The sequence below is a fragment of the Epinephelus moara genome, chromosome 3 (genome assembly GCF_006386435.1).
Source record: "Epinephelus moara isolate mb chromosome 3, YSFRI_EMoa_1.0, whole genome shotgun sequence".
Lineage (NCBI taxonomy): Eukaryota > Metazoa > Chordata > Actinopteri > Perciformes > Serranidae > Epinephelus > Epinephelus moara.
Window position 1 is genome coordinate 34532083 of NC_065508.1, and position 26809 is coordinate 34558891.

Genomic DNA, 26809 nt, shown 5'->3' on the forward strand with positions numbered 1-26809 from the left:
AAACGGTAACAGGAATGTTTCAACCTTTATGAAACCAATAATTGTTTACACCCACCTCACACTGATTGGCCAGTTGTGTGGCAGTGAGGAAGTAAGTAGGGTTAAAGCATCTCTCTGAAACTAACTTTTTATGCCTTCACGCCGGTGACGGCCAGCAATATGTTTTCAGGTTGTTCGTCCATCTGTCCACATGTATGTATATGCGTATGTGTGATTTTGATCACAGTTTAATGGTCAAAAACTTGGACTGTTTGGGTAATTTGAACCCTTCTGCTGGTCACCTGCAGCTTCTCCGTTGTTATCTCCACCAGGTGAAAGCCTGAAGAGCATCATGCATTTGGTCGTGTGTGTGTGTGTGTGTGTGTGTGTGTACATCTGTGAGTGTGTGTATCTGTCTGTCTGCAGCTAACCTCGCAAACTACCGGACCAATCTGCCCAGTATTTTGTGTGCGCATGTATAACTGCTCAAGGACCTTTCATGGTTGCAGTGATTCACAATTGCTGAAAAATCTGTTTTATATCGTCATTGACTGCTGACTCCTCACTCCTCTTAAATGGATGGTAGGGGCCGCAAGTAATCAACAAAATCTTCATCTTCTAACCACTTCATCCTCTTGAGGGTCACAGGGGGGCTGGAGGCTGACACATAGAGACAAACAACCATTCACACCTACAGACAATTTAGAGTTATCAATTAACCTAGTCCAATCTGCATGTCTTTGGACTGTGGAAGGAAGCTGGAGTGCCCGGAGAGAACCCACGCTGACAACATGTAAACTCCACACAGATGGGCTCCCACACCCACGATCGAACCGGCAACCCTCTTGCTATGAGGCGACAGTGCTAACCACCACACCACCATGCCGCCCTCAACAAAATCATGTAGCAAAAAGCATTTGCAGAAATTGTGTCATTTCGCAAAACAAGAAGCCCTAGCATCTGTTTCAAGACAGGCTGTGGCCTTCATCATAGCTAAAAACTGACATCCATAGACAAATTTGTGCTCATGTTAAAGTGGAGCATCTGCGAATTATTTCCATATCTGGTATTGTATGATCCACTAAAGTTATGCACGATACAAGATGAAAAAAATTGCCCTTGCTGTTATTTTACCTGCCATTATGATTGTAAAGACCAAAACACACCAGCGGCAAATGGCAAGCGTTGCAAAATATGGCTGTATTATTTTCGACGTACAACCCCACACCAGCAGCTGCTAGACGTACAGATCTTTCAGTAAAAGTAGTAATAATTTAGTGTGGTCATCTGTTGACAAGCTGCAGTGAAACACGTCCATTGTGTGCTAGGGGTGGCACTTGACACGCATTAGATGATGCGCTGCACAGCCACGTCGCTGGTATGTTTTCAACTTTAGGGAGCCTAGAGGGATAGTTCCACCGGGTGCTGCTGCACCACATGCATTGTCTAGTGAGGCCGCGATCAGCGCCGCCTGGTGGATATCTGCGCTCTACTGAGTGCACTTTTCTAGTTATCTAGTGCAGACACACAGCCAGATCTCAAAGTCAATGTCTGTCTCAGGATCCAGTTTTCATGGATAAAACCATTGATCTCCTCTGTCTGCACATATGCTCATGAATATTTACAACCTTGGTTGCCGTAGCAAATAGCCTTAGAGCACTGGCTTAAAGGCAACAAATATCAGTCAGAAATAAAGAATGTTTTTGAGTTTACCAAATTTGCATTTAGGATTATGTGTGTCATAAACAGGTCATGCTTTGCTGTCACACCTCTGAGCCGCAGTCTGAAAAACCTTCCCTAAGCTACTTATTACTGTCATATATATTCATAAAACATGTCACATTTTTGTTTTAAAGCTTATGATAGCAGCAGTGTGCACGTATATGGTCCCTAAACACAGCAAGAATCAGTGAAGGAACTCCAGCTGGCCTGCATCAGTTTAAACAACAGCAGAATTATGAAAGAAAAGTGAAAAACTGTGAGAACATTAAAAAGAAAGTCAGATGCTATGTAAAAACGCAGTAAGTCATTTTATAATAGAGTTTACTCAACCTTTTTGGAAAACAAATTTTGCAATAATATGGATTAAGTGCTTGTGTGTGTCGAGGCAGAAGCCTACATGCTGATCTCCAAAATGAATGCTGGCAAGCTGTGTTTGGTTTGGTGGCAATCTTGAGGGTTTTTTCCCTCCACGTGGCAAGTTCCTGGTGGGGGGAAGAAAGTAGCTTGAAAAAATACCTTTAAAAATGCTAATTCATTGCGAGCAGCTCATATAGCCTTGAGCTGAGCCATGCATGCCCTGTGATTAGGCGGTCTTGCGTGGCGGCATGGTAGAGCAGAGCAGATAATGACAGGACAGGAAACGTGTGTGTGTGTGTGTGTGTGTGTGTGTGGTGTAAGTGAGCATGGAAGGGGCTTAAATGTGTCTGTGTGTCTGAGTATGCAAATGTATAGTGTGCTGATCACAGAGTGAATCATGCAGATGCCATTGTTATGAACCAACACTGGATCAAACACACACAGCTGTGTGGGGGAGGGCGGTCATATGTCATGTTACCACTTCAACTCACTCAGGCACACACTCAAACACACACACAGGCCCACACTACACCACAAAGACACACACCCACTTCTGTTTATGCACTTGGGATTAGCCAGATCTTACAGATTGGTGAAAAATGATCATATCTCAGTTAAACATTAACACCAAACATGGTTATCACACTGAGAGTGATGATAAAGCAATTGTAATGCATGTGGGACTGCATGTGTGATTATCATGTAGGCAGGCAGGCAGACTTTCTATCCTCAGCAGAGCTCTTACCGTCAGAGAGGAAACACATCTTATTAACATCAGTAAAACAGTCTGAAATTCTCAAACTGTCTTCCCACATCTCTTCTCAGTCAAAGCCCTGGTGGATTTAGCTTGGTGCCTTTGTTGCTGGTAGAGGTGGGATCATACTGTGGTCAAGGCTCGCTCTAAGCCCAGTACTCATACTGAACTGAATTTATAATACCTCCTCTTTCTCATTTCCACATCTTTTTCACGTTCAGATTGTTCCACCTCGTGCTGAGCTCTTCCCTTTGTATTCAGCTATGATTTGCACGAGGAAATCACAAAAGCTTGAAAGAAGCAGCAGAAGCTCCATTTTTTGTTGCAGTTTAGTTTTATATAAAAGCCAAAGGTAGAAAGTTCATATTTCACCATAGAAAAAAAAACATTGTTTTCTTGGTTATTTGGTTATTGGCTCATTTCTCATTGATTGAAGCGGGTGAGTTGTAATGATCTCATTTGTTGTACCCTCCAGCGGTCACTCAGGTGTAACTGATCACATCAGGTCTTTGCAATTGAATCATGAGGCTATTTCTAAAAGGCTGTTAGCGTTATTTCCAGGGATAGACTCGCCATGGCTGTTGATGAAATGATCAGGGTTGAAAGTAGGCTGGTATGGTCTGGTACTCTTTAGCACTCATATATTCAGTGTCAGTACACAGTACTGGGCAGAGGGGACAACAGCTGCCTGTCTGCCTTAGCCAATTTGGTAAAGCTGGAAAAATATTCACAGATTTAAAGTGCCTGGATCAATAACTCACAAGCGAAACTTTTTTTAAAACACAATGACACCTCCGTCGTGTAGCATTTTGTGTTTCTGTTTTTGTGTAGCCTAAATTTTGTATGTATGCGTTTTGTGGGATGTGCTATGGTGAATACACATTTTTATACATGTCTTAATGACATATTCATATTTGTATTTGTATTCATACTTCGTATTCTAGCCATAATGACATAAACAACATGCTACATTTCATCAAAACACAGCCACTGGCTGTGAGACACGTGCGCAGGGACCATCTACAAAGAGCAACACCAAAAAGAGATAATACGAAATAATCAATAACTTTACTCTTAAACAATGTAGTGTTCCCAAAATCATTTTGGAAAATTTTTATTGAAAAAAAAAAATCACTTTTATAGGCCTACAGTGTGCCCAAATATTCAATAACTTTGCTCTTAGAAAGTTGTTTTTTATGTGCACAGTGTTCTTAAAATTCAAGGACAGAGATTTCTAAACTATTGGACTGTTTTTGATGAATTTAGTGTAATTTTCTTTTAATTCAAAACAAAACAAATTGTTCTCATTTTTGATAATTTTGTCAAAATTCAGGAATTATTCTGTGGCACTTACACCATTTAAATTATTTGCTACATATGATGGCAAGTGTTTTATTTTCTATCTACACCATACCGGCGTTAAAAAACTGAGTATTAGTTTTATGGATGCATGAAGCTGGGGGCCAGAGCAGAAACATGGAGCAATAGAGGTTGGGGTAGTAACACCGGCATGAACCTAAATCTACTTTCACTCCTGGAAATAATCCTGAAAAGTGCCAGCAAATGCAAATGTCCTTCCTGAAATAAGCCAAATCTGAAAGCCCATTACATTTTCAAAGATAATTCAAAGAATGAGTTTTTATCTCTATATTTGCACCCAATAATCACGTAAAGTCTTTCCAAGGACAGAGCTGAAGCTTCATTTGTCCTAAAGTGGACTCAATCTATCTTTTCTTCTTAAACCACTAAAAGCCCCCACACACAATCACACGCAACATAGCAGCAATAGTTATAGAGGTCTGACTGCAGTGTGTCCCACATAGTGGTTTTATATTTTCAATTTAGCAGAAGGGGATTTTCAGTCACACCATATACAAATGGTGAAACTAAAAAGACTTAGAGCTTGCTTTATTTGTTGAGGCAGTTGTTTGAATGCATCTCAACCACTCTGCTGTGTATGATTATAATTAACAGCGTTCTTCCTACATGAATTTAGCTGTGGCGCTGCATTGTTGCTAAATGATAAGCACCGCTGCTGTATAAAAATCTCCCCATACACAGTTAACTTGCTATCTGTACTGTAAGCTGCAAGATTTAGGGATGAGCAAGATTTATAAACTGAACACCCCCTGATAAGGATCCTGCAATCTATCGGCCACCGATCGGTATTGGACATTATTTGTTCTAAATAGTTTAAAGGTCGATCAGAGGAGCCAATTAGATGACCAAAAAAACACAAGAGACACTTTTCTACATACAATTTTTTTTTTACTGTGACAAACTAGCTCACACTGATTTGATTTCACAGTTACATTGATGGTTTGAATGTTGCTATTTATGTCCTGCTCACCTGTCCAGACGCACTTCTGTAGAGGCTGCGATACACTCAGCTGTTGACATATAGTTTTGCATCTTAATGTATACCAGCTCTTTCTCATCTGCATTTCTCCTGGATTTAAGATGTTTTGTCTCCGTGACTTATGATGTCATTACTCAAAAATATCTTGAACTATTTGGATACATTTTTTTTATCAAGGTAACTTGTATCTGTGTTCTACATGTTAACAATCATTATTTGTTTGTACGAGCAGTGTTTAGCTCCTTTTCCACTGAATAAAAAAACCTGCTAACATCTGTTTTTTTAATATAACAAGAAAGGTTATTATTGGCATTCACACCCAGATCAAATGATTCAGCAGTGGTCATGGGTATTTATCGGTTCCGGCTCAAATCGTCTTTGACAGAAACACAACATGAGGGTGAGCATGCTAATTTTACCGACGAGATGCAATGACTTGCCACTACAAAATACTGTCCATCTCTGCCCGAACTGTGCTCAAACATCGATCCAAATTCATGTGCATTGAGTTTGAAAGAGAGAGATATATAAAAAGAAGTAACCACTGTAAAGTTTTCACAGGCCTTCACGCTGCTTTCTGCTGTTTACTAACCTGTTTTCTGGCCTGTGAGTGAAGTTGATCGAAATACGGCAAAAAGACTTCAGCTGTTGGAAAAAATCCAAGGCGGACACACTGATTAAACATGTTGAATCCCACGTTGACCTGATCTTTGAAAAGAGTGCCCTTTGCAAAACAAAATACTTTTATTTATGTAGCACATTTTATTGCATGTAAATTCAACATACTTAATTTTTAAATGCCTACAACAACAAAGAGTACAAAATAAAACCATGAACAAAATCTAGCAAGGGTGGCAGCAGAAAATACAGGACAATAAAATCTTATCTGTAGTTATGGTCATATAATTATGATTCAGCTTAAAGTCAATAAACATGTTAATAAGTAGCTTATTTATGACTAGTCAAAGTTTGATAAGGATGTTATGCTGTTAACATTTATTGAAAAACACTTTTTATATTAAAAGTTAATTGCAGCAGTTCACTCACAGCTCTTTGAGTCTTCTGCATATATTTTCACAGGAACCTTGACATTCAAATGTTGTATTGCTTTAGCATTGTTATTTAAAGTTTGGTACATGTTTTGTTTAGCAGCCTGTGTGTGTGAACCGTGCACATCTGTCCTGTCTGTCTCCAACAGTTACATCTTCAGACTGAGCTGTACACGGCTGGGCCAGTGGGCCATTGGCTATGTGACTAATGACGGCAACATACTGCAGACCATCCCCCACAACAAACCGCTGTTCCAGGCCCTCATTGATGGCTACAGAGAGGGCTTGTACGTAACCTATCACACACTCACACACTCTCTCTCTCTCTATCTCTCTCTAGCTCACTCGCTGTTTGTATATTGATCAGCTGTGCTAAACTGTCCACTGTGTATCCACTGTATCCAAATGAGAAACTGTCTCAATCAGTCACGTCTGATTTGCATGGTTTTTAAATGTTTCTCTGCAGAGCGCACTGTAGTGCCTCTTTTCTGAAAGCCACTTCCTAGATGAAACAAGGTGTTTCTTTTGTCTCAGACAAACGAGAGGATGTCTTTGAGCCTCAAGTCGTTTTGCGAGACCATCTGTTTCTATCGTACCTGATAATCTGACAGGCCCCCAGACAAATCAAACAAGCTTCCCTCCATTTAGTGTGCGGCGTCTCGCTTCCCTCAGCCGTCAATTGCAGCTGGCTGGGGCTCTTCAAGGAGCGGCGTGTCTTCTTTCAAGTCCACTGTAGCCAGAGAGAGATGGGGGAGGAGGGGGGGGATCCTGTTTGAAGCACCTCTGTTTTTGATCAAGCAGGGAGACCCCAGCAACTCAGGGGGAAGTTAAGCTCTCATCAGACGCTCTTTCAAATGTCAGTCATGATGGTAGTAATTAATCAGGCTTGTAAATGCTGAATTAATTTGCAAAATAGGCTTCAACTGGAAAAGAGTTTAAGTTTAGTTCTGTAATAATTGCTGATGGCTATATTGTACTTTTTATTCCATACAGAGAGATATTACTAACTCATATGTTTTTTAATTTAAGACTTCTAGTGTTTTTCAATCATTTAACTTCTGCTCATAATTTATGTGTCAGTCAGACATCAGGATTAATTAAAGTCTTAACATTTAAAACTGTTACTACAAGAGCTCCCATTGCCGCTAGTGGTTCTAATTGCTACTCATTGTAAGTATTTTTGTTTCATCATATTTTAGCACATAATGTGAAACATATCTATGGGTTATTTACACATTTACATGTGTAAAATATCATATATGTAACATGTAAAAATCCCTTAAGTGCAGTAAGTAAAATTCATATTTGATAACCTCTTAGAGGACATGACTAACAAAACATGACTTAAATCAATAATTGTTGCAGATGTCTTGCTGTGTGTTTGTGACTGTTAGCTTGCTGAAACTTTTTGTCTCATTTGCAGCTACTTGTTCCCCGATGGTCGCAGTTACAATCCTGACCTCACTGGTTTATGTGAGCCGACGCCTCATGATCACATCAAAGTGACACAAGTGGGTTTGTGTGTGTGTGTGTGTGTGTGTGTGTATGACTGAAAACACGCCTCATCTGAATAAGCAGAGTAATGTTCATGGTTCCCAGTGGTCATGGAATTTCTTAGCCTCACAGAGCCAGAATACATCTTGTAGGCTCAGTTTTCCTTATGACATTTAAGGGTGGAAAATGTTCACTGAGAACTGACTGAACTTGACCAAATATGCTCAGTATGCAGTGTTTAGAAAATTACATTAAAAATGTTATGAAATGAAACAGATTTTTGTGTAAAGTTAGGCTGAAAGTTGATGATCTTTCCAGAATTGCCACCACATATTTCCTTTTCCTTTGATGTTCCTTTGCCTCCACGTTGTGTTTCTAATAGCATTTACTAGAATGTTGTAAAACAACCAATCAGACCAGAGGAGCCTTTATCACAACTGTCAGTCACGTCAATAATTGCCTGTGAATTGTGGTCAAACTAGGCAGGGCTGATCAAATATATATCAGGATTTTGTCACCGCATTTCCTATTTTTCACCTCAGATGTTTTCAGAAACATATTTTAGTGTACTGTTTAGCTGTAAATAACAAATTTTATTTGTTTCTCTCTTTTACATTGCACCTATTTGTATTTCAAGAGTGAAACTGTCTGTGCAAACATTGTTCCATTGTTGTATACACATGTAGCAATCATAGCTTAATGAAAGAGGACAAAACAGGAGAAAGAGAAATCTGGGCTGGAACCAAAAGGAAGGGAGGATGAGGGAAATGCGTCAACCCAGACCTCTGCCACAGAGACCAAGTTCACTGACAGTGTCTTTTAGAGAGCCTGAGATAATAAATATCCAGGTACATAGTAGCCTAGTGAAATGAATATTTTAGTCAAATCAGATCTTCAGCATTGCTTAATGTTACATTTTCAAACTGTAATTGGTCATCATTAGCTTTTCCCTTCATAAAACAAAAAATTGTCACATTTAATAATATAACAGATCGTATTGTATCATACTGATATTGATATGGGGGATTCTGGCTCTGTATTACTTGGTATCAGATCAAAACCAAATTTTGTGCCATTGCCACCCTTACTGGTTGGTGGGCGGCTCTCATGTTTCTAACTCGGCGGCTGGGTCACACATGTTCTCGTTTTACAGCTAAACAACTTATATATGTTTCCAAAAACATTTGAGGTGAGACATAAAGAATGCTGTAACAGAATCTTGATTCATATATGATCAGCACTGTCTAGTTTTAAAGTTTGACCACAGTTTACAAGTAGTGATTGACCTGGCTGACATTAGAGAGTCCTCGGCTCTGCTTGGTTGTATTTGTTGACATACGATAATGCCTTTGGAAGCACTAAGGGGAGGAGGCAGAGCAATATGATTATTTTTTTTACAGATAATCTGTCCCGTGCTACTGTCAGGTTGTAGTGACAGGGCCAGCAAATATAATAAACAGTTATTGTTATTGAAGTTACCAACTGTAGCTGTAATGTTGTCTCAAGCTAATTTTTATTGGCTTGACCAAATGATAGTGTGTGAAGAGAAAATGATAGGCTGCTGCTGTGTGACTGGGAATTTCTGATAAGATGATATTTTTAGAAGTGTATTCCAAACAGGGAAGTCAGTAAATATTAGGGGATTTTACAGACGGGTAACATACATTGTCATATGATTTGTTTTCCAGTGATTTTACCATGACCGAGATAGAAAATAGATTATTCACCCCTGTTGACAACATCATTAACCATGACTATTCAAGGTCATGGAATAGTTCTGCATTAGAGATGGGAAACATCACAGAACATTAAGGCCGTGGTGGGAAGCTTTTACTGTGTCTGTATAGTTTAGTGTCTATTCTCTTGTATAGTTAGAATAGATATGTGCATCACTTGATGACTAACAGGAGTTTACTCTGCCTGAACAGGAGCAGTATGAGCTGTACTGTGAAATGGGCTCCACCTTCCAACTCTGTAAGATCTGCGCTGAGAACGACAAAGACGTCAAGATTGAACCCTGCGGTCACCTCATGTGTACTTCCTGTCTCACAGCCTGGCAGGTATAGTAATGAACCGTACTGCGTAAACTTATTTCCAGATAATTTCTTTGAACAAAGAGGGCACATCTGTGGCTTTGACCGATTGCTTTTTCCATTACACACATCCATGGGACATTGTGGGTTAATGACAGAATGTGTACGTCTACATCATCACATTATCTCTGTTCTCGATGCTGATCTGAATGTTTTCTGAGCTATTCAACACTGATAACCAAGGGTTTTTTAGAGTTTTGAGTTTGAAGCTAAAAAAGTGGTTGTATATAAGTGAGGAGAGACTACTGAATAATAGAAGCAGCTTTCAGCCTCCACTGCAAGATAAAAAAAACTCGTCCCTCACTCACTTCCTCGTTGTGTCCTTGCATCTGTCCTAATCAAATTTCCACATATCAGTCAGTAGTGGGAGTGAAAACTGAGAATGTGTGCACACGGTATATTCCAGTGTTTCTGCGTGTGTTTTTCTGCTTCCTGCTGTGTGCTATTTTTTTGTAATGTTTGCATCCCACAGCACACTGTCCTGCACCGCTGCGTTCATTGTGCTTGTGCACTCAGAAGCTGTGCCAGCAAAGTGTGTTTGTAATTACCTTCCCCTAATGAGTCATTAGCATCGAGTCCAAAGACTCCCCCTGCCTCTCTCCTTTGTGTGGGACATCTGTGTTGCAGTCACAGAGAGGTGGCTCTCCAGACATGTACGAGGTCTGCACTGACTCTGATGTTATTGATCTCTGGCAGACACACACACACACACACACACACACACACATACACATATACACATACACATTCTCCCTGCAGTCCTGGACATAAGCCCAAAAGCCTGACTTGCAATGACAATTCTGTATCAAGGTTATTTTGAGTTGGTGGAGAGTACATTTGTTGTAATTCTCAGAGGGGTTCATATCAAAGACTTTTAGTCAGGAGACAAATTAGGATATTTTTTGATTGGTGTTGAATATATTTGGAAACTTTCTACAAGAGAAACCTATCACTGGACTCTTTCTGTTTTCTAACTGGAATGGTTTCAAGTAGAGACCAACAGCAAATCTTGCATTATTTATATTTTTGTATTATGCATTCTGTATTTTTTACACAAGCACACCATATCACAACGCTGCTTTTCAAACCTCTACTTTGGCAGTGGAGCTTTTGCGAGGGAGGACATGGAAGATGATTCAGAGGACAATGAGTCAAGGTTTTATACACTGAGCTGAGTGCACTTTGTTTTTCAGTCAGTCAGGGCTAGAATACTTTCCATTTATCATGAGCTTTTTGTTTGCATTGCGTTAGTCAGGGGTGGATGTCTAAATGAACAAACAATGAAACACATTTTATACCATGAAAACATATTCAAATCCATTGCTTTTTATGTTTTGTAAAGATGAAAGTGTCTTTTGATGAAACTGCAAACATGATAAGAACTAAAGGCTCGTCAGTAGCTGCTGTGGTAACGCAGTCAGCCTGTGCTTACCGTCACAGGAAGTCATCCTCTGTAGTGTTTTTGTAGACTTTTCATTAATCTTCCAAAAAAACAAACAAGCTTAAAACTCAAATTATACCACAACTTCTTTTTGGGGTTATCTGCCCCCAGATCAAATATTTTTGGTCACAGTTATTGTAACAAAGAAATAATGAAAGCATTTACTAAACATAGATCTGTGCTTCACAGAGTGTAAGTTCAACGGTCCTTGACGTAAAAGGTCTTGGAAAACCCTGATTCCAGCATTTGAGCAGCTTTCGGAGTGCACACAAGTGTTTGGTTTGTTCTTAAGAAGTTCATTTTCATGCCTACGGAGCTGGAAACCTTTTTCAGTATGAACACAGCTGTAGGTTAAGCAAATGAGCGCAGTCTTTCCAGAGCTCAGTCCTCTGCTCTGTAAACAGTGGGACCCAACAGCACCCACATTAACAGTGCTTGTTTGTCATACTTCCTGTTATGACAACTCGTTGTGACCCCGCCTCCTCTACAACCTCAGTCACTGACTGACTGACTGACGTGTGTCACTGCGTGTGTGAACATATGTGTGTGCTTCAGTAATGAAGTATTTTCCACCACATTAATGAAACAGTGAGTCAGAGAGAGAGGGAACCCTCCTACCCTGTGACAGTGAGTAATCCAGCAGTGGTCCTTTCAGGTCATTGACTCAGTGGTGGTTCCCTATCTTTCCTCTCACTCTGTATATTAGTCAGCTGGGGTGGATCAGACGCCCACAGTTGGCTGATGTAATTCCACATCCTGTTCTTTATAATGACCCTTTTTGATCTCTGCAGAGTATGGGGGCACATGAGAGGGTTCCCTTGTTCTTGCTATTAGTTTTATCCTGAATCAATGCAGTGAGGAATTACTGAGTGATTCACAGGGGCTTTTCTCTCTCTCTTATTTAGCAGACTGTAGGTTCCATTAGATGATGAGGGTTGTGTATCCATCCAATGATTGGATCAAGAGCATTGGGACTTGAACCAGCGACCCTCCGGTTTCCAAGTTCCTATGGACTGATCTACTGCTGCCCAACAAAAAAAGGGGGAGCAGAATTGTGTTTTTAGTTAACCCCTGCAGCTTGTTACGTTTTTTTTGTTGTTATTACAGAGAAAGTAGAGTATTGAAAAAAGGTACTGCTGGGTACCCTTAAGGTATTCCAGGTACTGGAACCGGCACTGCCATTGGTTCAAATGTGAATGATACCCAACCCTACTCTTGTCCATACATACACTCTTTCCTCTGCGCTGTGGTACAGTTGGTGGGTGCTTATTTTATACTGTATGTCATTGATTCCTAGCGGACATCGGCTGTAAATAAGCCCAAACCCTGTCAGGGCCCAGCTGACTACTTTAAATGGCTGCCACTGTATATTGTAAAATGTGTCACTCATAGTGACAAACCTGCAGAGAATAATCACCTGATTCTGCACTGCCCCCTAGCTCTGTTTAACATTTTAGCATCTTGGAGTACATTGTTTTGGTATTATGGCTCACAGCTTTACTGTTCTGGTTCATTCTCACTGCTCTCATCAGCATATGTTTGTCAGCGAGTTGCTTAAGCACGCTGCAGCTAAAGAGCCACATTTTATGATCAGGAGACGGTGGAGACCAAACTGGAGCAAAAAAGAGAGTGACTATCACAGGTGGCCAGACACATGACTCTAAATATATGTTAATGTTGCTCAAACTTAGTTTACCGGATGTGTAAAAAGGCAGCTATTAGCAAACACGCATCAAAATATCAACTTTATAAAGGATAATGCAGTATGTCAGTACTGTTTCTAGTGTTATGAAAAAGTGATCCTAAAGAAATCAATAAATGCATGGTCAAGTGTTTAGATGTCAAAGTTACATACATTAGTGGGCTACTTAATTGACTACCCATTAAAGTTCAGTCAATTCAAATGCTGTTGAAACGATGGTTATATTTAAACTAGACATTTAAAAAAGCTTTACTCCATAACCAGTGCTGCCCACTTTTAACCTCGGTGTCAAGACATCTGCAAGTCACTAAATTAATGTGGGAAGCTTGAGTATACCAACAGCTTGTTTTTGAACAAAAGGGCTATTTTCTGCATAGCTCAGAGTTGATGTAAAGCTGGACAGGTTTTTCCCCTTCATCATGACAGAGATTCAGGAGCAGTTTGTTTTAGTTTGTCACTTAAGTCGCGTCTGTCGCTGAACAGTTCCCTCAGTGTCTCCGACCATCACACCATCTCCTCCCCTGTCTGGGTTCCCTTCCTTTCAGCCTCCCACTCCTTCCCTTCTCCACCCACTCTAATTAGGATTCAATTTCAAACATGCATTTGGTGCGTCCCCCGCCAAGTCCCCAACCATATGGCCACCACAAATGCAGCTTTGTTCTCTGTAAATATTGTGTGCCTTTGATTGTAGCCCCTGAGTCAATGGTGAGAGATGCACTGAAAACCGAAACCTCTTTTATCCTATTATTTATGACCCCTGTTTGACAGAGGCAGCCATGTGGAATATGTACATGTGGCCAATGAATGTTGTAAAGTTGCAAAACAGTTTTCCCTGGAGAGGATCTATGCAAACATGTGTCCTGTTGATTTTGCCAGAACCCTTGCATGAATGGGGGAAATGCGAGTAAGATATAGGGCAATAGTGCAGCACATAACCTTAACCATGTGTATCCCAGCTGTGTGCAGAAACAAGCCTTCCTGTTCCACAGCCCAAGTGATTCCTCATGTTCCCAAAACACAGCAGCAACAAAGCCATGCTCATCAGATTGTTAGATCTTGAAACGTCTGTAGGGTTACAAATGTCCCTGCCATACTAAAGCTTGTGTATGTTGGTGTTTGTGTTTGCATGACAAATCCTCTTTAATGCAAACCCTTTCTCTTATCTGTTCCAGGAATCAGATGGTCAGGGTTGTCCATTCTGTCGTTGTGAGATCAAAGGCACAGAGCCCATCATTGTTGATCCTTTTGACCCAAGGAATGAGGGCAACAAGTGCTTTTTCCTGGACCAGCACAGCTGTCCCATGCTGGAGCTGGATGATGAGGAAGACAGAGAGGACTGCCTGGTGATGAATGGACTGGCCAACATCAGGAAGGTAAGACCTGCAGAACCAGCTGGTAGTTGATCTATTGATTGGTGGTAGGTAAAAGGGCTTCACAAAATCAGATTAGCCTTTTCTTTTAGTTAGGGATGCACAATAAAATTGGCACGTCATCGGTATCCGCCAATATCAATTTTGCTGAAATACTAACAAAAAGAAAGGTTAACTGGAAGTTAACTGGAGGAATTTTTAGTAGACGAGGTGCATCAGAGAAAAAATATGAGAATTTAGGAGCACAATGACAAGAGCAGACAGTAAAGGTGCATGAAAAGTGATTCCAAACAAAACCACTGTCGTGTATATTTTTGTTTTTCGCAGCCCTGATAACTGCAAAGAAAGTAGTAACATCCTATTACATGTTAAGATCAAATGCAAATAGTCTGTTAAAACTACTGCACACACATATTGCTTAAACTGACACATTATTTTTGATGATCAATGATCATTTTGTACAATCAGTCCAGAACGTGTATTAAATGGTGTGTCCTCATCTCTGTTTCCCTACTAAAGTCATCTATGATCTGCCCTTACAATGTCTCTCAAGCTCTCTTAAATTTAAAGCTATTACATTACATTTTTAATTTTTAGGGGTAAAGGTAAAGATTTTCTACTTTTATCTTTTACTTGGTCCAGAATTTTACTTTTAGCAGTTTAATAAATATGAACAGATGGTTAACTCTCTTACAACACTGCACCACAGCTGGTCATAAATGACTGAACAGCCCTTTAACAGATTATTTACTTTTCTCTCAGCACTGTGCAGAGCGTCAGAACTCACCCATGGTGTCTCCCAGCTCTTCACCTGTCAGCCAACACAGAAAAGTCCAGGGTGGAGACACCAGCCACTGTGTCCAGCACCTCGGCCTTCCCCCAGTCCCGCCACGACTCGACCTCATCCAGAAGGGTGCCATCCGTTCCCCGTCTGCCAGTCCCACCGGCTCCCCGAAGGTCAGTCACACAGTTCCCCACATATAAAGAAAAATAGGTTGCCTGTATTTCCTGCACATAATCAACAAAGTCAAGTGTCAGTGGGCTGTCACATGATAATTTTATTTTAAAATAAAATTTAGACAGGTCCTTAAAGCAGTGGTTCCCAACCAGTCCAGCCCCGGGGTCCAGATTTCTCCTTACTATTTAGTTTAAGGTCCACACAGTTTAATACACTTCAGCATCATAATTTCGTTTGACCATGTTGTCGAGCTAGTTTGCTGTCTCTGTCAAGTAGCTGTCCATTGTCACTCATTCTACTGCAGGAAACAGCACTTCAAAATAAAATCTCTGTGCCTGAAATTTGTTGTAAAATAAAGTGTGTTCTTTACAACCTTGACACATTTCAGAGTCATTTGCGCCAAGGTGTCCCGCCATCCATCATGCTCTCCACCTCCTGATGTCAAAGTCAGCTCATATACTATGTCACTTGAAAAACGTTGATTTGATATGAATGAAATGTGCAAATGTAATGTATCTGTGATTTGCAGAAATGTACAATGCCAACATTTTCTTCTGGTGGTGGCTGTGTGACTATACTGAAGGCCAAAAACTAGAGTATCTTTGCATAAAATCTCTTTATTTCTTACAGGAAGTTTCCACAAAATACTTACTACTTCTGGAGTCCACACAAAAACAACAGTGAAACATTAACCGTGGTGTCATTTAGAAATTTTTATAGCATTATTTTGAATGTCTCTTATCATTTCAGTGAAAATACCATGTCTCTTTCCTCTCTAGTCATCACCAGGCATGTCCAGGAAACAGGACAAGCCTCTCCCAGCCCCGCCTCCTCCCCAGAGGGACCCACCCCCACCGCCTCCTCCTGAGCGTCCCCCTCCCATCCCCCCAGAGTCGCGTCACTCTTGGCTCCCAGGTTCCTCCTCCTTATCTTCTTCCATCTCATCTTCTACTGGCACCCTGTCAGACTCCCAGATGCCCCCTGAGACACGATGTCCCAAAGACAGCCACTTTGCAGATGCCCACAGGACTGGATCGGAGCACCCGCTCCAGCTGGAACCCAGCGGCCCCTCTCACCTTAACGGAAGACCGCTCAGTTGTCCGTCAGCTGGATTTGGGAGGTTACATCACAGAATGGAGGGAGCAGGAACCTCAGAGAGCTCCAAGGTAGGGCTGAGATATCAGTTCGAACATTTAAGATGTTTATATGTGACAAGTAGAAAAAACTGTTTCTTTATTTTCTTTCTTTTGTTTTCTCAATAAGCACAAAGAAATCTATGACCATGAAATTTTGCTCAGACATTCAGGGTTCTGAGAATCCCAATGTCCTTGGTTATCCTTTGCCTTTTCCTCTAGTGCCACTTGTGGTACAAAATGAAATGTCTCGACAGCAGTTGGATGGATTGTAATGAAATTATGTAGTAATTGTAATGACATTCAGATTCCCCTCATGATGAAAAGGGATAAGTTTGGTGAACCTCTGGCTTTTAATCTAGCGCCATCATTAGGCCAACCTTTTAAGTTGTCCATGACTTTGGTTTATGACCAAATACCTGCAAAACCAATGACACACCCATCTCAGCTGGACTGCTGTAAAGCCCTGTGAGGCAAACTGTAATTTGTGATATTGGGCTTTATAAATAAAATTGATTTATTGATTGATTGACTTTCTGCAAACTTACTGAACTAAGCCCTACAGAGCTGCTAGCATGGCTGTACACATTTACTATGTATTCCATAATATATTCAACTACATACTAAATCCAAATAGGTTTTCATTTTTGTGCTCACACTGAAAAAGTGAGAAGTATACTCAAAAAAGTCTGTATGCATACTAAAAAACCCTTGTTTTTTTTTAATGGGCTGTTGATGCACAGTGCAGTGCTCAAAGGAAATTGGAGAGCTACTCACAGTTGGAAAACATTGTAGACAGTGGTAAAACAGCTTTGTGAACACACCAGAAAAAAAACACCCTTGCAAAAACATTTGTATGTCTAATTTAGAAGAGAAAAGGTCCGTGTGACCTCCAGAGCATTGATATCACAGCAAATCACTATTTGCTAAGTAAGGATATAATGGAGTAATGGCGTCCTGAGCAGAGAATGAAGTCATCCTCCCTCTGTGTGTCTTGAGCTGGTCAGCTGGTAAGCTGGTCCAGACGCACATGCATGTTGGTGCATGTGTGTATCACACTGACTAGCTCGTCATCACCACTCTGCACTGCGCTCATATCGCTGATCAGGACAGGGTCATCACAGAAGCGTAGCCCCCACCGTCCAGGTCCCCCCTGGTTAACACTGTTAGCTCTGTCAGCACTTTTGTTGTTGTTTAGCACTGTTTATGACGTTAGCACTGTTAGCTGCTAGCCGCTGGCTCAGCTACCTCATGTCGAGAACAGTGCACGGACAACTCATATGCTTTGAATTTCACATGGAGCCCCTTTAATGTACATTCACACCAACGTTGCAGTTTGTGTGACGTGCATCTGTGCATGTGTAGATGTTGCTTCATTACAATTGTATCTTTCCTGTTAATATAAAAAGTTTCAGTATGTTTACTTTTTTGTAAACTAACTGCTAAACTAAAGCTAAGGTGATCAGTACGTATTGCTGTGATTCAGGAGCTGGAGCAGGTCATCCTTTAATCACAAGTTTGGCGGTTCGATCCTCCTCCTTTATGCATGTCGGAGTGTCCTTGAGGAAGACACAGAATCCCAAGTTTTTAAGGCAGGCCAGCGTCTTGCATGGCAGCTCCACCACCATTGTTGTATGAATGTGTTTGTGAATGGGTCAACGAGAGACAAATTGTAAGTGCTTTGTCTGGTAAGGTCTTGTTTCAGTGAGGGGCCAATGATATCATCTTCTTTGGACTTGAACACAGCAAATACATGAGACCGAGTAAGAAGCAGTTTTAAGAAGCAGAGAGAAGTCCAGTCCAGTTGGTAAAATGTGTTTTCAGTGTCACAGTCTCTACAGAGAAACTGAAGACACAGTATGAAGGAAGGGGTGGGCTAATAGGTTTTGGGTGCCATTTGCTTTCAGCCCCACCCATGTTGATTATGAGTTTATTTTACAACTTTCAACACATTGATCCTTCTCGACCAGGTGTCCCATGGAGAGGGTATTAGTGGGACAAACAGAACCAAAGGTTAGCCCCACAGCTTACTAGCATGCTAAATAATAACCTGTTTATTTTGGAAAGGTCAGTCAGACTGATTTAGATTTCCAAAAGCATCTAATAACATACATTAACTCAGTGTTGGATCAGGGAAACACAGTATCTCCCTCACCTCTTACAGATGTAGGTTAGTATTGTTTATGCCATCATGTGGATGTCCTGGTGCCCATAATTTGAATATGCATTATTCATAGATGCGTACGTTTCTGTAATGTGTCATACATAGAATTTGAGTTCACTTGTTTTGTGTTGTTTTTATTCATGAGGGAGATGTGATTCCTGATTTAATTACTCATGCGTACAGTTTACCACCCTGAATGTCAAAGACATGAAACCAGAAGTAACAGAAGCTTTTTCTCACAGTCACTTTGTAAATAAGACGTGCAGCAGGTGCAAGACTCTTACTGTAAGCTGCTCCGCCATTCTTCTGATGTGTAAATACACACTTGAAGTGTGTTAGATGGAATGTAAATATGATAATCTATGCTAAATAATGAAATCCCTGATTTAACTGAAACTCAGTCTGACCGTTCAAATACAACCAATCAGATCCTACAGAGGCTGCCTCAACATTCACCGGAGTGGAAACCAGAGTGCTGCTGAGCATCCGCATAATTTGTACATTCTCGACACTTTATCTTTTAAAAGCCTAGTGTGCAGTACACACTCATGCACACACACACTCAGCCAATCACTCACTCTCCCTCTAGAGACACTCTTTGATCAGAAAGTGCCTCCAGTCTGTCGCCTGTGGAGAGCATTGTCACTTTTGGTAATATTCAGGAAGTTCATGCAGTTATTTGCATACTTTTTGTCTTCCATATAGAGCTGCTTTGATTTCAAAGACAGGTGCGCTTTGTGTATGGAATATTTTTCTCAGCTAGTGTTACTGAAGGTCAAATCTGCATGAGGAGTTTCAGAACTGTCCAATGATGTGGCCTAAAACATGAAGACAGTACCACAGGCTGAAATGCTTCTCCCACAGCATCTTTATGTGTCTTTGCAGATCTGGAGAGTTACTCACTTTACTACATGCTGGCAAATCAGGCAGAAGATTCACAGGTCATGCCGTCCTGTGAATGTAGATTATTGTTGGCACGGGATCAATGCAAATCTTAGTCACAGAGGATGTCTGTCATGCAGTGCTGCGTTGCATTTCCTCTCAGCAGCACTGCTTTAAAGTGACATTGTGACAAGATAAAAACAGATGTCAGAAAGTAAATTATATATTGTTCACAGCCCTGCCAGATGATTGGAGAAAGCACCTTTAGTTTGAAATGTATCAGGTTTGATTCAAACAAGTAATTTGCACAGCAATGCTAGTAAGTTTCTTGAAAGCTCCAGTAGGTGAGGGACATATTAGTTTTCTGCAGACTTGCTGTGTCAGCCTTCATGTGTCCTGGCTGTGTTTGATAAGTGGCGAGGACTAAACTGCCTTCCTCCTACGACAGAATCAGGGAGGAACATGAGAAGCAGAATCAACTGTATTAAAGATTAGTTCATCAAGTTCAGCCAACATTAAGCTTTCAGCTGTTCCTTTGTGTTTATAATTCTCCTCCTTCTCTTGTGTTCAGCCCTTCTCTAATGGTGTGCAAGTCAGCGATGAGTATGACATCCTTCCCTCACGGCACTCGCCAACGCAGTCCTCGCTTGCCTGTAGCCACAAGTGAGTATTATATACATAGACACACACACACATGCACACACACAATGGGACTATTTATCCAGCGAGATATGAGTTTCCCTGGAAGTATCCTATGAAAGTTGTGAAATGATATCAACACATTTGTATTAATATGGGCAGAGAAGTTTAGAGGCGTGTTTGTTCTCTGTATCCATGTAGTGGTATGTCTCTGCAGCCAGCGAGTTCCCAGTGAACTTGTTTGTAGGCCGTATCGAAAACCAGTGTATCAAAATGCATGTCTGTGTAAATCATAGAGATGAGACATGCTGGTATATCTAATAGAGATGCACAGAGACATTATTATCTGTGTCGGTATCTGTTCAACCACGGGAATTATCTGTCTGTATTTGAATAGAAGGAAGAAGTGGGTGTGATTTATATCAGAAGTCACATTAAATTGTCAAGTGTTATATTTTCTAAACTAATATTTACTGTCAATGACATTGTTTCGCCTTTAAAGCATCAGCTTGATTTAATAATGCCATATAATTAATATTTTTTTATTGTTAACTAAACAAAGTTTTATGAACTCTCTGAACCCAAACACTATGAAATGCCATTTAAGTCAGTATAAAACAAATAAGTACATAAATAAATATCCCTTCTTCTTCTTTTGGCTGCTCCCTTTAGGGGTCGCCACAGTGAATCATCTGCCTCCATCTAACCCTATCCTCTGCATCCTCTTCTCTCACACCACTGACTTCATGTCCTCTTTCACTACATCCATAAATCTCCTCTTTGGCCTTACTCTAGGCCTCTTGCCTGGCAGTCCCAACCTCTGCATCCTTCTACCGATGTACCACTATCCCTCCTCTTAACATGTCCAAACCATCTCAGTCTAGCCTCTCTGACTTTATCTCTATAAATATCCCTATGAAATGATATTGGATATTTTGCCGATATGCCAATGTGTAACAAATCATTTGGCCGATAACTGTTACCGATATCGACAATAGATATATTCAATACTATGTCTTTTTTCCCTCCCTAATTTTACTGATCATCAAGTCTCTGCTGTAGTGGAATTAACATCATATTATGCATGCATTCTCTTATTGTGAAGGCTCACCAGCAGATGGAGACATGAAATACAATACTTAATTACATACTGCAATGTATGTAATAATCATTCATCGTGCAAATTAAGAAAAAGCATGTTGGCTGATTCCGATATTTCATTGTAAAGCCAATATCAGCTGATAGCGATGACGTACCGATATTATCGTGCATCCCTAATATGAAATAAATAAGAAAAATGCCTACATATGTACAAAATAATTCTAGAAATAAATGAATGAGGAAATCTATAGGAGGAAGTATGAGGAAATATATATTTGTATATAAATACAAATACATATATATACTGTACATATTTATTTTATTTATTTTTTTGTTTTGTTTCAAAGTAAGTTTTTTTTTGAGGACTTCTTTTATTTGTTTCAAGGGACTTTTATTTTCTAATGCCACATTTATTTCTCAGCTCTTGTTATTTCTGTTTAGATAACCATTAAAAACTTGTCAGTGGGTGCTAAGTCAAAACTCTAAGAAACCTATGGCAGATACATACAGCATGATACATCTTAAATGGATGAACATTGACTGAAATACAAAAATACAAGGTAAAATGTCTGTTGGTTGTTGAGTATTTTAAACGGAGCCAGTTAATACACCAGAAAACTGCATGTTCTAAGTTTCATGTTGATATATAATTTGTGTAGATTTGAAGGGAGCTCAGCTGCCACACAAGGCTTTTTTGTCTCGCCATTCCCGCACCTGACGCCTCCTCCTCCTAATGTGCATTCGGGTCCATCCCTAATATCTAATTTCCAATATTAAACCCACAAAGTTATTTGACTGCAGAACTGTGCAGACCAACATGGGAATAGAACAAAATAGCTGAGTGATCTGCAGTCTTAAAGCAAACTTTGGTGAAAGCTGTAACAAAATTGGACACTTGTTTTAGATTTGAGTAACATTCAGTTTAACACTAGTCAGTTGTTTAGTCTTTCCTTTCAGTCTAAAGTTTCATCTCCTGAACCTTCTTCTGTTTTTTCTCTGTGGTTTCAGACTCAGGGACCGTCAACCAGTGAGGTCTTTTAGCCTTAGGGAAAAGTCCTGGTTAGAAGCAGCTTTGAAAAATGATGGCTGGATGTCTAATAGCCTTTTAGCTGCAGCCAGAATTAGATTAGGTATTTCTGTTTATCGGGCTGCTGTAGTGGAGGCAGGGGATAGAGCTGTCACTTCTGATGAAGCTTGAGCTGAGAGGGGAAGCTCTGGCTCGGCTGAAAACTATTTAGTGTTGTTAAATATTGTGAGGTTGTTAGAGTGATATACACAGCCTTGCCTTAGACAAATGGCTGCAGCTGACATGCACATATGCATTTTGCAAACACTGATTATTTTCACAGGATAACACACTTTTTTATTGTGCCTCTGTGTTAGCAACAGCTGTAGCCATTTGTCCATCCTTCCATCAATCAGTCTGTCCCTCTGTCCCATTCTCATTAACGTGGTATCTCAGGAACAACTTGAGGGAATTTCTTCAAATAATAACATAAATGTTGACTTGGACTCAACAATGAACCAGTTAGAATTTGATGGTCAAAGGTCACTGTGACCTCACAAAGCCGTAACTCGAGAATTCCCACACTGATTACGACAAAATTACTAACAATACTTTATTGAATTTTATTGTAACAGTACTGTATTTCGCTTTATTGTTACAACAGTTTATTTTACCTTTATAATAATATTACTTTACACATTAACATTACTTTATTTAAGTTTATTGTAACAGTACTTTCTTTAACTATTTATCAATTTATTTATGCAACTTTATTGTAACAGTAGTTTATTTAGTAGTTTAGTATTTAGTACTCTACGGATAAAGGAGATTTCAATTTATCGCAATATTATTGGTAGGCAGTATCGCCTAGCCCGAGGTTAGATAACAAATTGTGACACTAATCTTGGGTGTTATCCCTAAAACAGTGGTGATTAAATAGATCTTCTGTGCTGCTTGGTTGAAGATGTGTGTGAATCATCAATGTTTCCCCCCAAAATACACTTTTATGAAAGTCTTTACTACATATATTACATGAGTCTGGACAGACATAGATGTAAATTGCAACTTGACTGGCTGGTGGAGGCGTACAGCCACAAGGTAGTATTTCCATTCACTATGTATTTGCAGACTACCATTTATTCCCAAAAGGCCTGACCTGAACCTGAATGTTTATTTAGTAAACTAACTACTGGCTTAGTTTCCATGCTCATGATTAATATGTAACAGGGGTTACAGTGGGACATGAAGCTTTTTGTAACTGATTGGCCAAAGAAATTACTGCATCATTCATGGTAGACAGCACCCTCATTGTTCCCATGTTTCATGGTTTCCCACAGAAGACACAACAGTTAGTGTACTTTGTACCTCTGCGGCACAAAAACACTGTACTGTGACACGTTAGGTATGTAAACACAGCCAGCAGGGTGGAGCCAGCTGATAAGTGGTGCTGCATAATTTCACATTACACTACACAAAATTGAAGTCTAAATGAATTTGGCTGTGGTTTGAAGTCTGTCTGTGTTGTTTTGGGACTTTTATCCATCCAGAAAGAACCTGATTATTATCAGTCACAACTTCATACGTGCAACCACTTCTGCTGATAGGCTACACTTCATGGCTTAGTATTTTGCTCCAGGGTGGCTGAGTAGTAATGAGAAAGGTGAGGGAGCTCAGCTGCTTTTCACATTTTTTCGCATATTCCTAACAACTTGGAGGGAGATTACACCCTACACCCTAAGTCCACAGGCCTCCCTCTCTCATATTTAAACCAAAATTGGTGTCAGTGAACTTTTAATCACTCAGGATAAAGGATGTCAGCAGGTTTAGGATAGGTTACTGTGCAGACTGGCAGATACAACTTAGAATAAACTTGGAATAAAATTGGTTAGTTGTATTTCTTTCATTTTTATCAAAGTAAAATTAGCCTTAAAAGTGCACAAAGACAAAACAAATAACAGAAAAAGGTTACAAGCATTTTGTGGGATATGTGAAAGTGCTGTTATGCACACGCAAAGTGTCTTATGCAGGGTTATTAAAATATGGTTAATTAGAGACAGTGCAGCCTGTAAGTCTGGTTCTACTGACAGATGAGTCTTCCATCGGGGATAAAAACATCGGCTTACACACATATGACGTTGCGAATGGCAGTACCACGCTAAATACAGTGTTGGACAGTGATGAATATTTGTCCCACAAGCAGCGAAAACCTGTCCTGTCAAGTGGCTCTGAGTGTACAGTCTGATATGAGTCGTCTTGGTCAGCTCAGATTTGTTTGTGTGCTGAAATGTATCAGCATTTTATTAGCTCTATTTACAGTCACAAATCTTTTCACTTTCATTGATATATTACAAGTTGGAGAGCATGATGCACTACTTGGACAACCAGTTCTCATTAGTTGTGACAAAACTACATACTTAGCAGGGTGCATTTTGTTTTTTTGTAATGAATTTGGGAGCGAAGTGAAAAAAGAAAAAAATTTCATCAGAAATTGCAACTGAAACAACGCCACGCTGTTCAAAGTGCTCTAAGTAACCTAGTACCAGAAAGGCTGAATAGAGCTGTCACACACTGTTTAAACATTTTATTTTATTTTATTTTATGGGAATGGGACAGTGATTGCAGTTTGAATGTAAGAACTGCATGAGTGACACTAATGGAAAGGTTAGGTTGACCTGTCATGATGCTCTTTACAGACCTTCCAACCCTTTTAGCAGTCCTGTGATAGAACGACAGCGGGGAGGGATGGAGAGAGCGGAGGACGATTACCAGATCCCTTCATCCAACCTCTGCCTGAGCCAGGCTCCCATCTGCATCTCTGTACCCAGCAGGTACCGGCCCTCTTTCAATGTACTGTGGTGATACAGCAATGATAGTTCCATTAGAGTTTAATTAAGCTGCTGTGAACCAAAAAGATTTCCTCTCGTTCAGGCACTTGGAGAATGGCTCTCCAGAGCCCTCCATCGACGAGAAGAAGTCCCAGCCACCCGAGCCTGGTGAGTCCTGAAACCAGCAGAGAGGATTTAACATCACAATTATCTGAATCTCTGGTGCTATGAGATCATTTGCATCTTCATCTGAGAGGAAGTTGCAATATTATCTTGATACCAGAATTCTGTCTCATTTAAGGATGTTAAACCTTATAGAAGATATTAAATAATGTAAAAGTGCATAACAACCATTGGCAAAATTCTGTCTTATTCATTGAGAAAAACATACTCTCTGCTTCTGTTCTTCAGGTGGACACTCCGAGTCAGTCAGGGGCTTGGTCCCACGGGTGCCACACACTGCCCCCTGCCCCTTCAGCACCAACAAGATACCCTCCGACTATGACATTCTGCTGCCTCCACAAGGTAGCCACCCCCGTCCGATACACCCCTCCACCCCCTCCTCCCCTCGCCCAGCCTCAGCTCCCTGTCTGTCTCAGCCCCTCTGCTGGCTAATCGCCTGTCTGAGCCTGTCTGAGCCTGTCTTCTCTCTGCAACACACCTGTGTTGTCAAACCTGTCTGACTGTAAAATGTCACTCTTGTCACGTAAAAATCTCCCAGTGTCAGACTTGGAATCTTGACTTCTACCAATGAATCTCAAGTGACAGGCTGAGAATATCTGTCTCCTTCATTTATACAGGAATTTCTGTTGAGAAGTTCAGTGTGATTACAGGCAGATTATCAGAAGATAACATCTTTTCATAAACCCCAAAATAAGATTAACTTTAGTGTCATTTTATTAAAACCACATTCTGCAGCTAGTATACAGCATCTATTCAACAGATCATCATTCCAATAGTAACACATGTAGCAGAGTTCACATGGTCTACATTTGCAGTGTGTTACTCCAACGCTGTCATCAAAAAGCAAAACTAGGCTTCAGCTATTATAAAAGGTCACAGAGGACTTTATTGAAATGATAACGTAAATTTGAAAATGTATTTCCACAGCTGCATTATAATTTTCCAGCTATGAAAGTGTTATTTGAGTAAAAATTTTCACAACATTACAATAATGCAATTTACATTTTTATTTTCACATTACCTGTATGAGCGTTCTGAGACCGTATTAAAATAAAAATGAAAAAGCTGTTTGACATTTAATTTTCAAAATTGCACCCTGCTGAACAGTGGAATATATTCAAATGTTAACTGAAATTTGAAAATTAAAATGCAATATAAAAATGTGACCTGATTTTCCATTTATGCAAGCAATATTTAAGTCAAAATGAAAAATGCAAATTGGTTTATTACATTTTATCTTTGTCTTTATTCAAATAGCATACATACATGGAAAATGATACTGCTATTGTGGAATAGTATAGCTATTTGTATAGGGAATACTTTTAAATTCTTTAGAGGAGTTTTAATTTTTATTTTACATATTTTATTTTGACCCTCCCTGAAGCTACAAATGTTTTTCCTTAAAGGGATAGTGCACCCAAAAATGAAAATTCAGCCATTATCTACTCACCCATATGCCGATGGAGGCCCTGGTGAAGTTTTAGAGTCCTCACATCCCTTGCGGAGATCGGCGGGGGGAGCGGTTAGCACACCTAATGGCAGACGGTGCCCCAGACTAACGTCCAAGAACACAAAATTGAATCCACAAAATATCTCCA

General features: G+C 40.2%; 1 protein-coding gene across 2 annotated transcripts in view; it reads left to right on the plus strand.

Annotated features, from left to right (window-relative positions):
* cblb (Cbl proto-oncogene B, E3 ubiquitin protein ligase) overlaps positions 1-26809 on the plus strand; it is a 76098-nt gene that overhangs the window by 39270 nt on the left and 10019 nt on the right. For both annotated transcript variants that reach the window (XM_050040898.1, XM_050040899.1), the window contains exons 7-16: positions 6370-6507; positions 7644-7731; positions 9643-9774; positions 14123-14323; positions 15083-15277; positions 16058-16444; positions 20029-20120; positions 24897-25031; positions 25132-25196; positions 25440-25553. In XM_050040898.1, coding sequence (XP_049896855.1) covers positions 6370-6507; positions 7644-7731; positions 9643-9774; positions 14123-14323; positions 15083-15277; positions 16058-16444; positions 20029-20120; positions 24897-25031; positions 25132-25196; positions 25440-25553 — 1547 coding nt within the window. The remainder of the gene's footprint in view (positions 1-6369; positions 6508-7643; positions 7732-9642; positions 9775-14122; positions 14324-15082; positions 15278-16057; positions 16445-20028; positions 20121-24896; positions 25032-25131; positions 25197-25439; positions 25554-26809) is intronic.